The 12,998-nt window shown below is 41.6% G+C and overlaps 1 protein-coding gene across 1 annotated transcript in view; it reads left to right on the top strand.

Annotated features, from left to right (window-relative positions):
* Positions 1-11,401, top strand: part of LOC141100378 (gamma-glutamyl hydrolase-like) — a 40,964-nt gene extending 29,563 nt beyond the window's left edge. The window contains exons 4-10 of the mRNA XM_073588819.1: positions 470-520; positions 2,175-2,259; positions 2,932-3,070; positions 6,963-7,069; positions 8,205-8,298; positions 8,380-8,517; positions 10,461-11,401. Coding sequence (XP_073444920.1) covers positions 470-520; positions 2,175-2,259; positions 2,932-3,070; positions 6,963-7,069; positions 8,205-8,298; positions 8,380-8,517; positions 10,461-10,582 — 736 coding nt within the window. The 3' untranslated portion in view covers positions 10,583-11,401. The remainder of the gene's footprint in view (positions 1-469; positions 521-2,174; positions 2,260-2,931; positions 3,071-6,962; positions 7,070-8,204; positions 8,299-8,379; positions 8,518-10,460) is intronic.
* The last annotated feature ends 1,597 nt before the right edge of the window (positions 11,402-12,998 follow it).

Genomic DNA, 12,998 nt, shown 5'->3' on the forward strand with positions numbered 1-12,998 from the left:
ATTATTTTAGAGAACATCGCCAAGATTGCAGCGTTTTATCTTCGGTCTTCCATTCTCCTACAGCAGAATGAGTTAACGGAGTATCCATCAGTGAGCTCGCTATGGCTGTCTGATGGGGAGTTAATAACTTTTTCTTATCTCTTTTATTCCGAGCACCTCTCAGCTGATCTATGACCACAGACCACATTACAGATTGATTCACAAATATACGGGGGAAAAAACATAGCTGCTGTGTAAACGCTAAACTGTGCAAAATCTTTAATGAAACCAAATTGCAAAAATGATTTTTAGCGCCAAATACATTAATTTAAGTTTAAAAAAAGTCTACAACCCCTAGATCTAGAAGAGCATATTTGTAGGGTCCCAAGGCCACAAGATCTTTTACATGCTACTGATGTGTATAAAGCATACCCATGACAGTATGTATCTGCAGGTACTGATGGACATCCTAATATTTCTATTATTTCAGGTTGAATCTGAGTGAGGATGAATATGTCCATCTCTTCCACTCCATCGATGGGTGAGTTTTTTTGGTGGTTGATGGTTTTAAATTACGACATAAAGTGAAGCTCACGGACCCCGAAGCTAAATTTGTAATAGACCCCCTACCACCTCCGATACACCTTGTATAAAACTGATGTTGTGTGGGATGTTACGGGGTCTTATAGGGTCTTTGCCAATACATCCCGGATAACTACCAGCTAAAATCTCATTCAGCCAACAGCTATTTCTTCCAAGCCTCCTATATACAGAGAGTAGAGAAAGTCATCGCCAGACGCCTTTGGTGCAGCTCATGTCTCAGGAAAACAAAAATATCAGGTGTTGAAATGAACTCTCCTGACAAGTAATGTCAGAGGAAAGTTAGAAGGCCCCATACATATTAGATGCTTGGCCAGTCCTGCTGAAATCGGACAATTCTGATAGCTTACTTCTAATGTGTATGTCAAGCTTTATTCTATTAGATTGTCTCATGTGTCCATGTTTCGCTTGCAATAGGCTTCCTCAGAGGTTCTTGGGGCTAAATATCTTTAAAGCTTTTATTTGAGAGGTCACCATGAAAAACTGCCTATCACAACTATGTTGTTCTATTAGTTACTAGCGGTGAGCAAGCGTGATCGGCACTGATCATTGCTCGATCGAGCATTAGGGTGCTCGGATGCTCTCATTAATCGGTCAAGTATGGGGGGTGCTTGAGAGCAATATTCGACTCCCTGTCCTACATGTTTCGCGGCTGTTAGACAGCCAATTAATATACGGGGTATACCTGCCATACACCGTAATGCAGTAGCCATGTTGGTCGGCCGCATTGCATCATCGGGTCTATCTAAGACCCGGGGACCCGATGCTTGGCCCAGTGATCGCTAAAATTAGAGGATAAAATGAATATTCACTGTTTTCCCCTACCATCTCTCAGCGCCAAGAGATGGGCGGAGGAAGCAGCGAATATTCATTAAGCATTTACATCTGCGTAACTGGCAGATTAATTATTTAAAAACAAACACACGCTGTGGTTCTCACGCTGAGAGTCGGCTGCTGTGATGAGCAGTGACGTCAGGAAGGTTACCGCCGACCACAGACGCTGTGTGACAGAGCGGGAAATGGCGTCTGTGACCCGGCAGCAGTAAACCTACCTGACGTCACCACCGATCACAAACACTGGCCTGTGATTGGCTGCAGCAGTGGTCAGGTGACTAGAATAATGCATCATGAATGTTTCTTTGATGACAGGCCATTCTAGTCGCCTGTCTTTTACACCCAATCACAGGTCTCAGCAGTCCTGTTACAAAATATAGGTGTCAGATTCGACCACCGGAGCAGCCTGAGCTGGTTACAAGGGGGTTAGAGCAGGAAAATGTGGCTCAGTTTGCTACTTTCACTGCATCCTTGTGGTAAAGTTTTTCTTTAGGCCAGAAAATGTTATATTTGGCGCAGCTGATAGGTCCCGATCATCCCTGGCAGTCTGGTATTGACTAAAGCTGACCAAATGCTTGGTTTAAATCCATGGGGCCTACCATCGGTGGTCAAAGAGATATATCCTCTTCACCACATAGACCACCAACGTAAACCATACAGAAATGTGTGAACAGTCTTCCATTATGTGGGTATCCAGGACCTGGAAGTATAGTACATTCATTATTTATGTGTTGCATGATGAATGTTTCTCTCTTCCTTAGGGTCCTGTTACCTGGAGGAGCAGTCGACCTCTTGAATTCTAGTTTTGCTCGGACAGCTGAAATATTTTATAAGTTAGCTATTGAGGTGAGCAGACAATGTGAAAATAAAGTATCAGGGCGTTGGGTGACATCAAGAACATTTTCTATTTGTTTTTATCATTTTCGTTCCCTTTTAAAAATTAATCGGACTTTAATTAGGACCTATTAAAAATATGTGATTTTTATACCTGGTGCAAATGTCGCAGTTCTTCTGAATCTGGAGTTGTTTTTCTTTTGTTCCTGCACCTCATCGTTCCTGAGATACGGCCCCCTCTTCCCTGTGTAAAAAAACCTAGTGTTTCTAGCCAACTGGGCATGGTCCTCAAAGACAATCCCATAGAGAATAGCTGAAGATCACGCCCCCTTGGTAACCAGACTAGATTTATTTACAGGGACGAGGAGGCCATATGTCAGGCATGGAGAGGTACCGGAACAAAAGAAAAACAACGGCAGATTCAGGAGAACAGCAGCTTTTCCACCAGGTAAAAAAAAATACATATTTTTGACAAGTGACAGGTAACCCCTATATAATACCTTTTTAAATGTTTTTTGTAGGCAGTATAAAATTTATATTTTCTGCCCATGTCTTGTATCAAAGTCCCCGCACAATCCCTGTCAAGTTCTATCAATCATTCTCCTCCAACCAGTGTAAACTAAGGTGTTGAGCAGATGTACCGGTACCAGGCTGATGTATCTAATATCTCTTTCTATTTCTCAGGCCACCTCCTCTGGTAATTATTTCCCTATCTGGGGCACTTGTATGGGTTTCCAGATTCTTACTGCCTTAACATCTGGGAAGAATTTATTAAGTAAGACGTCAGCTAATAACATATCGCTTCCGCTCATCTTCACTGATGGTAAGCAGCACAGTCCATCTGAAAGACAATTGTGCATGAAGCCACTGGATTAGGGATGAGGGGACCCGTAGATGTTTGGATTCATCTAAACTTGAGAAAAAAGTTTGATTTGGGTACAAAAAAATGACCCGAACCCCATTTGAGTCAATGGGGGGCCCAAACATCTGGCAGTTCCCACGCTGTCCTCTGTGTTACAGTGTGGGAAACAGCGACACTGACTTTTCTCTGTGTGTCTCTATTGCTTTTGACTACAAAGTTAGTAATGAGGGGTGTTCTAGATGCCTCTCCATTACTAATCCCTTGGCTTGATGTCAGCGGACATAACACAGCTGACATCAACCCCAAAACCATTACCCCACTTGCCAATGCACCAGAGCAAGTGGGAAGAGCTGAGGCTGAGCGCCAGAATTGGTGCATTTAATGGATACACCATTTTTGGGGTGGCTGAGAGCTGGTGTTATTAGTCTGGTATGTGGTCTTCCCAGGCTATTAACTTCAGCCCGCAGCTGTCTGTTTAGCCTTTGCTGGTTATTAAAAATGGTAGGGGGGGGCATGTCATTTTTTTTTTCGATCCCCTTATATAGGATCATGGAAATTACTATGTAAGAGAGTGAGTGACTTACACATAAGGAATGCACAGTGGGACTTGTACGGACGGATGTGGCCATCTACTCGTCAGAGATAAGAGATGGGAACTAATAGAGCAGCGGAGAAACTAAAAAGAGAACCTTGGTTTCCCGGGCGGAGGAGACAGATCAGAGGCACAAGGACATGTGATCTACTGTAACGCAGTTAGAAAATATAAAAATCCCTGAGGAAAAGGCAGAGGATAAGTCATTGGCCAGACTTGTATCAAGTCGGATGTGCACTGTCAACTGATTTGGCTTGTAGCCGCACCTTAGAAAAAGGAGAATCACTCAGGAGAGCAGTGGGAAGAGGTCCTTACCCAGGCCAGAAGGCCTAATCAACGGAACGGAGAAATCACTCAGAAGAACAGTGCGACAAGGTCCTTAGTCCAGGCCAGGAGGCCTAATCAATGGAACATAGAAATCGCTCAGGGGAGCAGTAGGACGAGGTCCTTAGTCCAGGCCAGGAGGCCTAATCAACGTAATAGAGAAATCGTTCATGATAGCAGTGAGATGAGGTCCTAAGCCCAGGCAAGGAGGCCTAATCAATGGAACATAGAAATCGCTCAGGGGAGCAGTAGGATGAGGTCCTTAGTCCAGGCCAGGAGGCCTAATCAACGTAATAGAGAAATCGTTCATGATAGCAGTGAGATGAGGTCCTAAGCCCAGGCAAGGAGGCCTAATCAATGGAACAGAGAAATCTCTCAGGAAAGCCCAAATTCATCAAAGCCGGGGATCTTTACACTGATCTTATTGAGGAGGTGGGGTCAAGGGCGAGGTTCCTAATTCATTAAGAGACGTATACCTTTCAATGAATTTGGTGCCTCTGACGAGTAGCTGTGCACCTCCTCGTGGCGTAAGATGTGGTGTAGCAAACGCCGCTGCTCATCATGAATTTGACAAGCAGCGGTTGCCATACCTCCGGTATCGTCCCAGCTATACCCTCTTTGTCGGACCTGGGTGAAAAGAAGCTGCCCAAACAATGAACATGCTACATCTTTTAACCAATTCGCAGTTTCCAAACCCTGGAGCAGATTAAAAAAAAAAGTCACAAAAGACTGAACATGAAGAATTCCACCTAAGTGTATGTGCACATGACATCTTTTTTTCCACCACAAAAATGCATAGCAATGTAAAAACAGCTTTGCTGTGCCATGCTGTTTTTACATTGCTGTGCATTTTTGTGGCGGGAAAAAAGGTCACAAGGTGTCAATGTTTCTCTCTTTTTGTTTCTCTTCTTTATTTTTTTTCTTTTCTCTGCTCATCTTTTTCAGTCAAGTCCTGCAAAGTCCTCATGGAAATGTTATGTTTTACCAGATCAATTAAGTTGCCTCATTCAGACCATATGAAGATAGTGTTTTTAATTTCTACATCGGATATATTTCTTGTTTCTTCAGTGTACCAATCTGCTACTTACATGTTGTATTATGGGATCAATTTTAATAATAGAGCCAGGTTCAGGGTTATTTGGGTTAAAAATATCACAAGACCTGTTTCATGAATTTATTCTTAGGGTTTGTGCACGTTATGTCTCTTTTGGGCAAGTCTGCTCCAAAACCCACCTTAAAAAAAAACAAAACAACAAAAACAGAAAATGTTCCAAAGAATAAACACAAGCATTTCTATGTAAAAACGACTCACTGTGCATATGTTCAGGCTTTTGAACGTCTTTTAACCTCTTAGGTTTCTAAAAACGCCAAGTGGTTAAAATAAGTGACCGGTCCTTTCTTCAGGCATTGTTTACTCAGAAGACGCTCTGTATTTTACAATAGAAGTCAATGGGAAAGCTCTAAAGACGAAGAAAAAAAATGCTAGCAGTTTCTTCATTGTTCAATGGAGCGAAAAAATCGACAGCAAAAAAAAAAGTTTCAGAAAAATCATGGGAAAGCCAAAAAATGGCAGAAAAAGCTGGAAACACTCAGGAAATTACAAAAAAAAACCACACACAAAATACATATCAGAGCAAACAACTCCAAAGTTTCCTGAAACTTCTTCTTTTTGAAAAACTAAGCAGGTTTGTCTGAATTTAAAGTACGGTATGTCATGTGCACATAACCTTATTCTAAATACAGTATTTCTTCTAAGATGTATCAGGATCCTGACAGCGCTGGCGTACAGCCTCCGCTGAGCAGGGACTCACCCGCACTGTAGGGACCCCTGGGGACCAGGATAGCTAGAAAGTATAGGTGCACAGGACCTTAGTGATGAAGTTTAACAAGCCGGCACGGGACCTACGGTCATGTGACTGCAAAGGGGCGGGCTTAGCGTCCTGCTTTCAGAGAAGATAGAAAACTCAGAGTCTGGCAAAACGGAGGTCATTCACAGTACGAACAGCGAGGTACAGAAGGGATAAACAGACGGGAGGTCAGACAAAGCCAAAGGTTATACACAAGAGGGCGACGCGGTACCAAGGGGACGAGCAGAGAGAAGTTGGGTCACAAGCAGAGAGTCATACACGAGAGGTAGAGCAGTACAAGAGGGACAGGCAGAACTTGTAACAGGGACAGAACTGGATCAAAACCAAGCAAGCAAGCAAGATATCAGGCACAAGGCACACGTACGCACAAGGTCAACTAACTCAGCCGAGGGCAGGAGTATAACTGACACCGGACCTAGGTCCAGTGAGTATTAAATAGCCGCCCTCTGCCAGGGAGGGGCGGAACAATTAACCCCCAATCAGACCAGGACAGGCCAAAGCAAAACCCCGTCCTGGATCATGACAAGATGGATCTTCAAGAAGTACACTCCAGTTCTCCTCCAGAATTTTTCCGATACGGGGTCGTGATTAGTTCTAGGAGGTTATGAGGTTTAATTTAAATGGATTGACATTTTTTCTTGTTTTTTTTTGCCTGTAACAGTATGCTTTGTTAATTTCTGGGGCTTTTTCATACACATGTGATACTAATTTGTTTGGATATTTTTTTTTCCTTGCAGCAATTTTTTTTCTGAATTATGGTTTGTTTCTTATGCGTATGCGCTAGTCTCGGTACAATTCCTTCTTATTTGTGTAAATTGGTCGCGTGGATTATTTTTGAGCCATTTTTTTGTGGCAACTTGATAATTGTAGATGGCTGTTTGCTGATTCGAGCAGATTCCCCAAAAATTGTTCTTTTTTTCATTTGTTTATTGCAAACAGCAGAAAGTTTGGAATTGTTTCTAAAAAAGCCTATGTTACAATTAATTTTGATTGCAGTTGTATCAATCTTTCCTATCTTACATAGAGTATTACCCTTCATTGATTCCTTTTGTATCTCTTTTCAAAACAGATGTTTCTTCCAGCAAAATGTTCCATCATGCCCCCCCTAATTTACTACATGCAGCCTCTCGGGAACATATAACGGCAAATTTCCACCATTATGGAATTACTCCAAAGGTAACAGGGACGCAGAAGCAAATTCTTTTTGTGTGTGCTGCTTCCACGCGTAAAAAGTTCGTCCTACAATTATCTTTTGTGGCTCATAGTCTCCATCTCTGCAAATCAAAAAAAGCTGCTCAATGCCATTAGTTTTTAAAACTCAAGTCCACTAAAGAGTTTTCAGTCCAGAAATCCACATTAGAAAAGTAATCTCCAGCCTGACAGACCACTCATCGTCCTCCTGTAATTCTTTTTATTCTGTTTGAGCCTGTGCATGAGATAGCTGCATTAAAAGGGAAATGTCATCAGGTTAAAACTGTCCTGTTTTTGCCCTTATTTTATCCCTTATGCTACCCTGATCAATCCGCTGTTTGTTTTTTTTAAATCCGCCATACGGTTCTAGAGTTATAGGCTTTTATATTCAGTGCTAATTTTTACGGTCTTTACATGGAGCCATGACTCACAGGAGTCTAAGGAGTGTGTCTTTAGGCTGCTTTGAATAATTACCCTGGGAGCCACGCCCCCTTGTAAAGACCATAAAAAATGTGTGCTAAACAAAACAGCCCATATCTCTGGAACCGTATGGTTGATTTAAAAAAAAACAAAATGTAGAATACTCAGGAGAGAAGTGGGAATAAAATAAGGGCAAAATCTGGTCACTTATTTCCTGTTGAAAGGTCCCCTTTAACTGTACAGCGAGAATCAACCTCTTCTCCCATTGTGGGGTGGTGCATATGCAAGTGCTAAGTTTTGTCCACTAATACCAACCAGTATTATTTTTCTATATTACACCCTAAATAAATAAGTATATTAGTGCCCATATTTGTTGTACTTGTTTACAAGGAGAGAGCAGGGTGGTTCATTAAGCAGAGAAAATATGCAGGGTCCTTGTGAGAACTGTTGTTACCTAGAAGTAAGCAATGATCACAAGATTACAAAAAAAACCCAGTATCTTGATCTCTGAGCATTGAAGCATGGACTGGAGTGAAGAGCATGAAATGCGTGGAAAGAAATTAAATTTAAGTTTATTGGTCATAGTGGGTGTCTTCAAAGGTGGAGGAAATATCTCAAACCTGTGTACAAATAAGCTCAGACAACCCCTTTAACTGATGCCTATTCACTCCATTATGGCACTCTTCATCTTGTTCTACAGACCTTCTATGACAATGAGAAGCTTTCTACATTTTACCGTGTTCTGTCCACGAACCATGATCGGGATGGCGTGGAATTCATATCCACCATGGAGGGTGAGCAGGTCGTCAGAGGAGCAATTCCTTCTACTCTTAGCTGATTTCTAGGAGCTATAACCATGTCTCCTCCTCACACAGCTCGGGAATATCCCATCTATGGAGTACAGTGGCATCCGGAGGTGAACCGCTTCCAGTGGGAAAGTGATCTCGCCTATCCGCACTCTGTCAACGCCATTTGGATATCACAGTATATTGCAAACTTCTTTGTGAATGAAGGTAATGATGCGAGCTTTTAGTTTGGTGGAGCCCGTCCTCTGCCTAAAAGGGTTGTCCGCTTGGATGGATAATGCCTGCTTGTTGGAAAGTTCTCTTAATAATAAGCTAATCCCTATGTATCCCCTTGCTAGGCCCACCAGTGCTCATCGGGGATCAGTGGTAAAACCTGACAATGAGGGCGCAGTCGGATGGCCATATAAATCGGACTGAGATCGGAACGCAGTGCACGGACTGGCTAGCGGGTCTCCCGACAAGAGTGTGATATATATATTTCTATGCCGCTGACACACACTGCTCGGGAGAGCCGTGGCCAGGCCGAGCACTGCGGTTTTTAAGAGATTATTCACACAGAGTTTTTTATCACGCGCTTTTACATCTGGTTGGTTCTGAAAAATTCATGAAAAATCACTAAAAAAAAACACTTGTTAAAATGTTTTATTCATTTCATTAATCCTTAATACATTTTGAAAACCACCATAAAATCACCACAATAATGCTAAAGATAACCTCCCCAAAAAAAGAAAAAAAACCAAAGCCTAAGAAAAACATTGTTAAAACACATCGGAAACGATTTAAAAAAAACAACGAAACAACTGCATTTCATGAACTGAAAGACTCGTCATTTTTGATCACCTGCAAAAAAGACCGTTCTTTTTTTAAGAGGTTTTATTAACTAAAAGCTTCAGGAAATTGTAACCAGACATTGAAGTGTTTCTTTAAGGTATTTTCTAAAAAACAAAAAGAAAAATATAATGCATATTGAACCATTGTAAAAAGGAGTATTTATTGAATACAAAAGTTAAAAATACAAAAGATTTGTAGGCCAGAAAATGTAAAAACAATATGTGAAAATGGCAAGGTAAAGAGCTACCAAAAGGCAATACAAATATAAGATTATTGTCAAAATACAGTATATTATACAAGGTGGGCCATTTATATGGATACACCTAAATAAAATGGGAATGGTTGGTGATATCAACTTTCTGTTTGTGGCACATTAGTATATGGGACTCTCTTCCCATTGGAAAATATAAAGTTGGATCCAAAATGGCCGACTTCAAAATGGCCGCCATGGTCACTACCCATCTTGAAAAGTTTCCCCCTCCCATATACTAATGTGCCACAAACAGGAAGTTGACATCACCAACCAATCCCATTTTATTTATGCGTTTCCATATAAATGGCCCAACCTGTATATTCCATATACTAAACAATTGTGTAAATATATCATGTAGAATTATAAAATTAAACAATGGAGACCATACTGAGAAAATAACCCATGAAAAGGTATGTGCTGTAAAGCATGATAACACACTGCAACATCAAAACCAACAATGGGCAGGAGAACAATCACATGAACATGAAGAACGAGTCCATAATACCTGATCGTGGGGCGATGCCAGGAATCCCCAACGTGCGTTTCAGCATCGTGCCTTCTTCTGGGGGGTTTTCTGAGAGGGCTAGAAACAAATAAAAAAAAATTCCATGTGATCGTACCATTGGTGTTAAAATTCCTTGCAATGCCCCCAAAGGAGAAGTTAAACATTACTCAGTGTGCATTCAAATCAATGGGTTTCTGTGCAATGTGAGACAGGACAAAACAGGAAAACAGGCCCTCAAGAGACAGAGACGCTCTCCAATGTAGCCAAAAGGTGGGGACCCTGGACAAAAGACCCCCTCCTATAATTCCTTAATCGGGTATATGAAAATGTCAACAAGCTCCCCCATAAATTCTAGATCATCATCCGAACCCGTCAAATTCGGTGGGATTAGCTGACGTTAGTGCAATGGGTACGGGGGCCTTTATTCATAACCTCTATTAAAGGACCCATAAAACCCATGGGTACATTGCAGTACTTCATATCCCCTGTGGAGGCACTGTTATTGAATTGGGCACTAAGAAAAAAGAAGATTTTTCAGTTTCTTTCTTCTTTCTGTTACAGCCCGAAAGAATCCAAATCACTTCTCAAACCGGAAGGAGGAAGAATCAGCTCTGATCTATAACTGGCCATCGACCTACACAGCAAATATCAGTGGCTACGAGCAGGTGTATTTCTTCGATTAGGAATTTTTCACCAATTTTGGCCATTGTTAAACAGAATCAAATGATTGAGGTCATTGTTCAAAAATCACCAACCTTCATATTGTGGCAGCCATGACCAACTACAATCTTCCTGTTAGAAGACTGAAAAAGAAGAGTGGGCAAAATCTCTACTCTTGATCTGGAGGACTATTCATATTAATAGTGTGGCAGACATGGTCGCACCCAGCACCTTAGGGACTGGCCGTGACACTCCTTGCAGTACCAATATACTAAATTCCGTATTTGTCTCCTTACCCTTCGATAGAGCCCATTGGTGATCCAGATACCTTCAGAGTCTACAGCCACTAACTCTCTCTAAGGAAGCCATGGGATAAACCCACCTCCCCCAGAAAACAGAGAGGGACAGGGAAGCAAGATACAGAGCCATATCTGTGTCTATATTGTTAATATCCTGCCGTATATCTACTTCCAGCTACTCAGTAAAGCTGCCATTACTTGATCCTCTTTCAAATGATAATGAGATGACTATTCTCATTCTGTCCCGACAGGGAAGCAAGATACAGAGCCATATCTGTGTCTATATTGTTAATATCCTGCCGTATATCTACTTCCAGCTACTCAGTAAAGCTGCCATTACTTGATCCTCTTTCAAATGATAATGAGATGACTATTCTCATTCTGTCCCAGTCTATACAGAAAAGCCAGCAAACGAGCTACAAAAATTAAAAAATGTTGGTCAATTATGTGATCTAGTGGCCAGTGTAAAAACGGTAATATTTCAAGACTGTTTTATGTGAAAAATAAGTAAAAAAAAAAAAAGTAAAACTATGTTCAAATAATGTTCATTTTCCTATTTTTTGTTGACTTATATGAGCTGATCTTCATTTATATCTATGCCTTAGGCCAGGGGCTACACGGTGACTTTGGTAGCACAACCAAATTTTGCTAGGTGTCAATGGTATATTACATCGCAATATGTGAATGGGGTTTCACAAAAATCAGGCTCGGTTGTACTTTTTTACAACTTACTTGTTGTAGACGAGGTAGTGTAGATACTGCAATTTGACCCCATTCACTTCTATAAGATAGCAATGTAGCAGTGAGCGAGTGAACTTTGGTTGCATGATGGCTGTTGATGCCAAGTTCGCTGTGTAGCCCTAAGCCTTAAAGGGAATCTGTCACCCCTTTTAGTGATATCATGTAAAGATATCACCCAATTGTGCGTCCCATAAGGATTCTATTAGGATTTTTTATTCCCCCCGACCCCGCACCTTTGATGCAAAAATACCTTTGTTATCTTGGTGAAGAGGTATGCAAATCGCCGCGGTCTGGTCCAATGGGCATGGCTTATTCGCCCCCCCCCCTCGGCTTGCTGAGCGTAATCTTCATCTGTGAATATCACAAATAGCGTTGTTTTCCGCGCTTGCGCATTCAAAAAGGCCTCCGGCGCCTGCGCAATATGCTTTGCCCAACAGTGGGCGAAGCATATAAGCGGTACTGCGCATGCGCCAGTATTTTTCAGCACGGTCTATGCCCCGGAAGTCTTCACATGCAGGACACACTTCCAGGGCATAGACCGCGCTGGAAAATACCGGCGCTTGCGCAGTACCGCTTATATGCTTCACCCACAGTTGGGCAAAGCATACTGCGCAAGGGCCGGAGGCCTTTTTGAATGCGCAAGCACGGAAAACAATGATATTCACAGATGAAGATTACGTGAAGCAAGCTGAGGAGGGGGGGGAAGAAGCCGACTAAGCCACGCCTATCGGACCAGATCGGGGCGATTTGAATACCTCTTTACCAAGATAACAAAGGTATTTTTGCATCAAAGGTCCGGGGTCGGGGGGAATAAAAAATCCTAATAGAATCCTTATGGGACACGCAATTGGGTGATATCTTTACATGATATCACTAAATATGGATGACAGATTCCCTTTAAACTAAAATATTCTACTATACTAGCACACAATGAAGAAATGATTATATTTTAATGGACATTTACACAAATCGCTGTGTGTCCAGACCTTGAATACATTTTTGCTTAGGTTATTATTATGGAATGTAACATTCTTGTCTTGTCCCATGACTTGGGAATCATACACTATTGTATTGTCATTGTACTGTTTCTGTTATTACTGCTAGGCAATCAGGTTTCCTTTCAGAAGTTTGTCCTCTCTCTCATCCTGTCTATCTCCTCTGCTCTGATGTCTGTAATCCCTCCCTTCTTCCTGCCCACATAGTATATATCAGCCATATTGATAAATTCATAACTATTCAGCATTGGTTCCTAATCATCTTTTTTTACCTATTATAATTGTGCATCACTCCAAGAATTCATCTTGGAAATAAACCTTCTTCTGGACTCTTCATATGTGACTCTGTAGCCAAATTAAGCTATTTGATGAAATCTTTTCGTGTGAGTACTGGTACATAGAGA

The sequence above is a fragment of the Dendrobates tinctorius genome, unplaced genomic scaffold, assembly GCF_039654945.1.
Source record: "Dendrobates tinctorius isolate UK_male_01 unplaced genomic scaffold, ASM3965494v1 ptg000104l, whole genome shotgun sequence".
Lineage (NCBI taxonomy): Eukaryota > Metazoa > Chordata > Amphibia > Anura > Dendrobatidae > Dendrobates > Dendrobates tinctorius.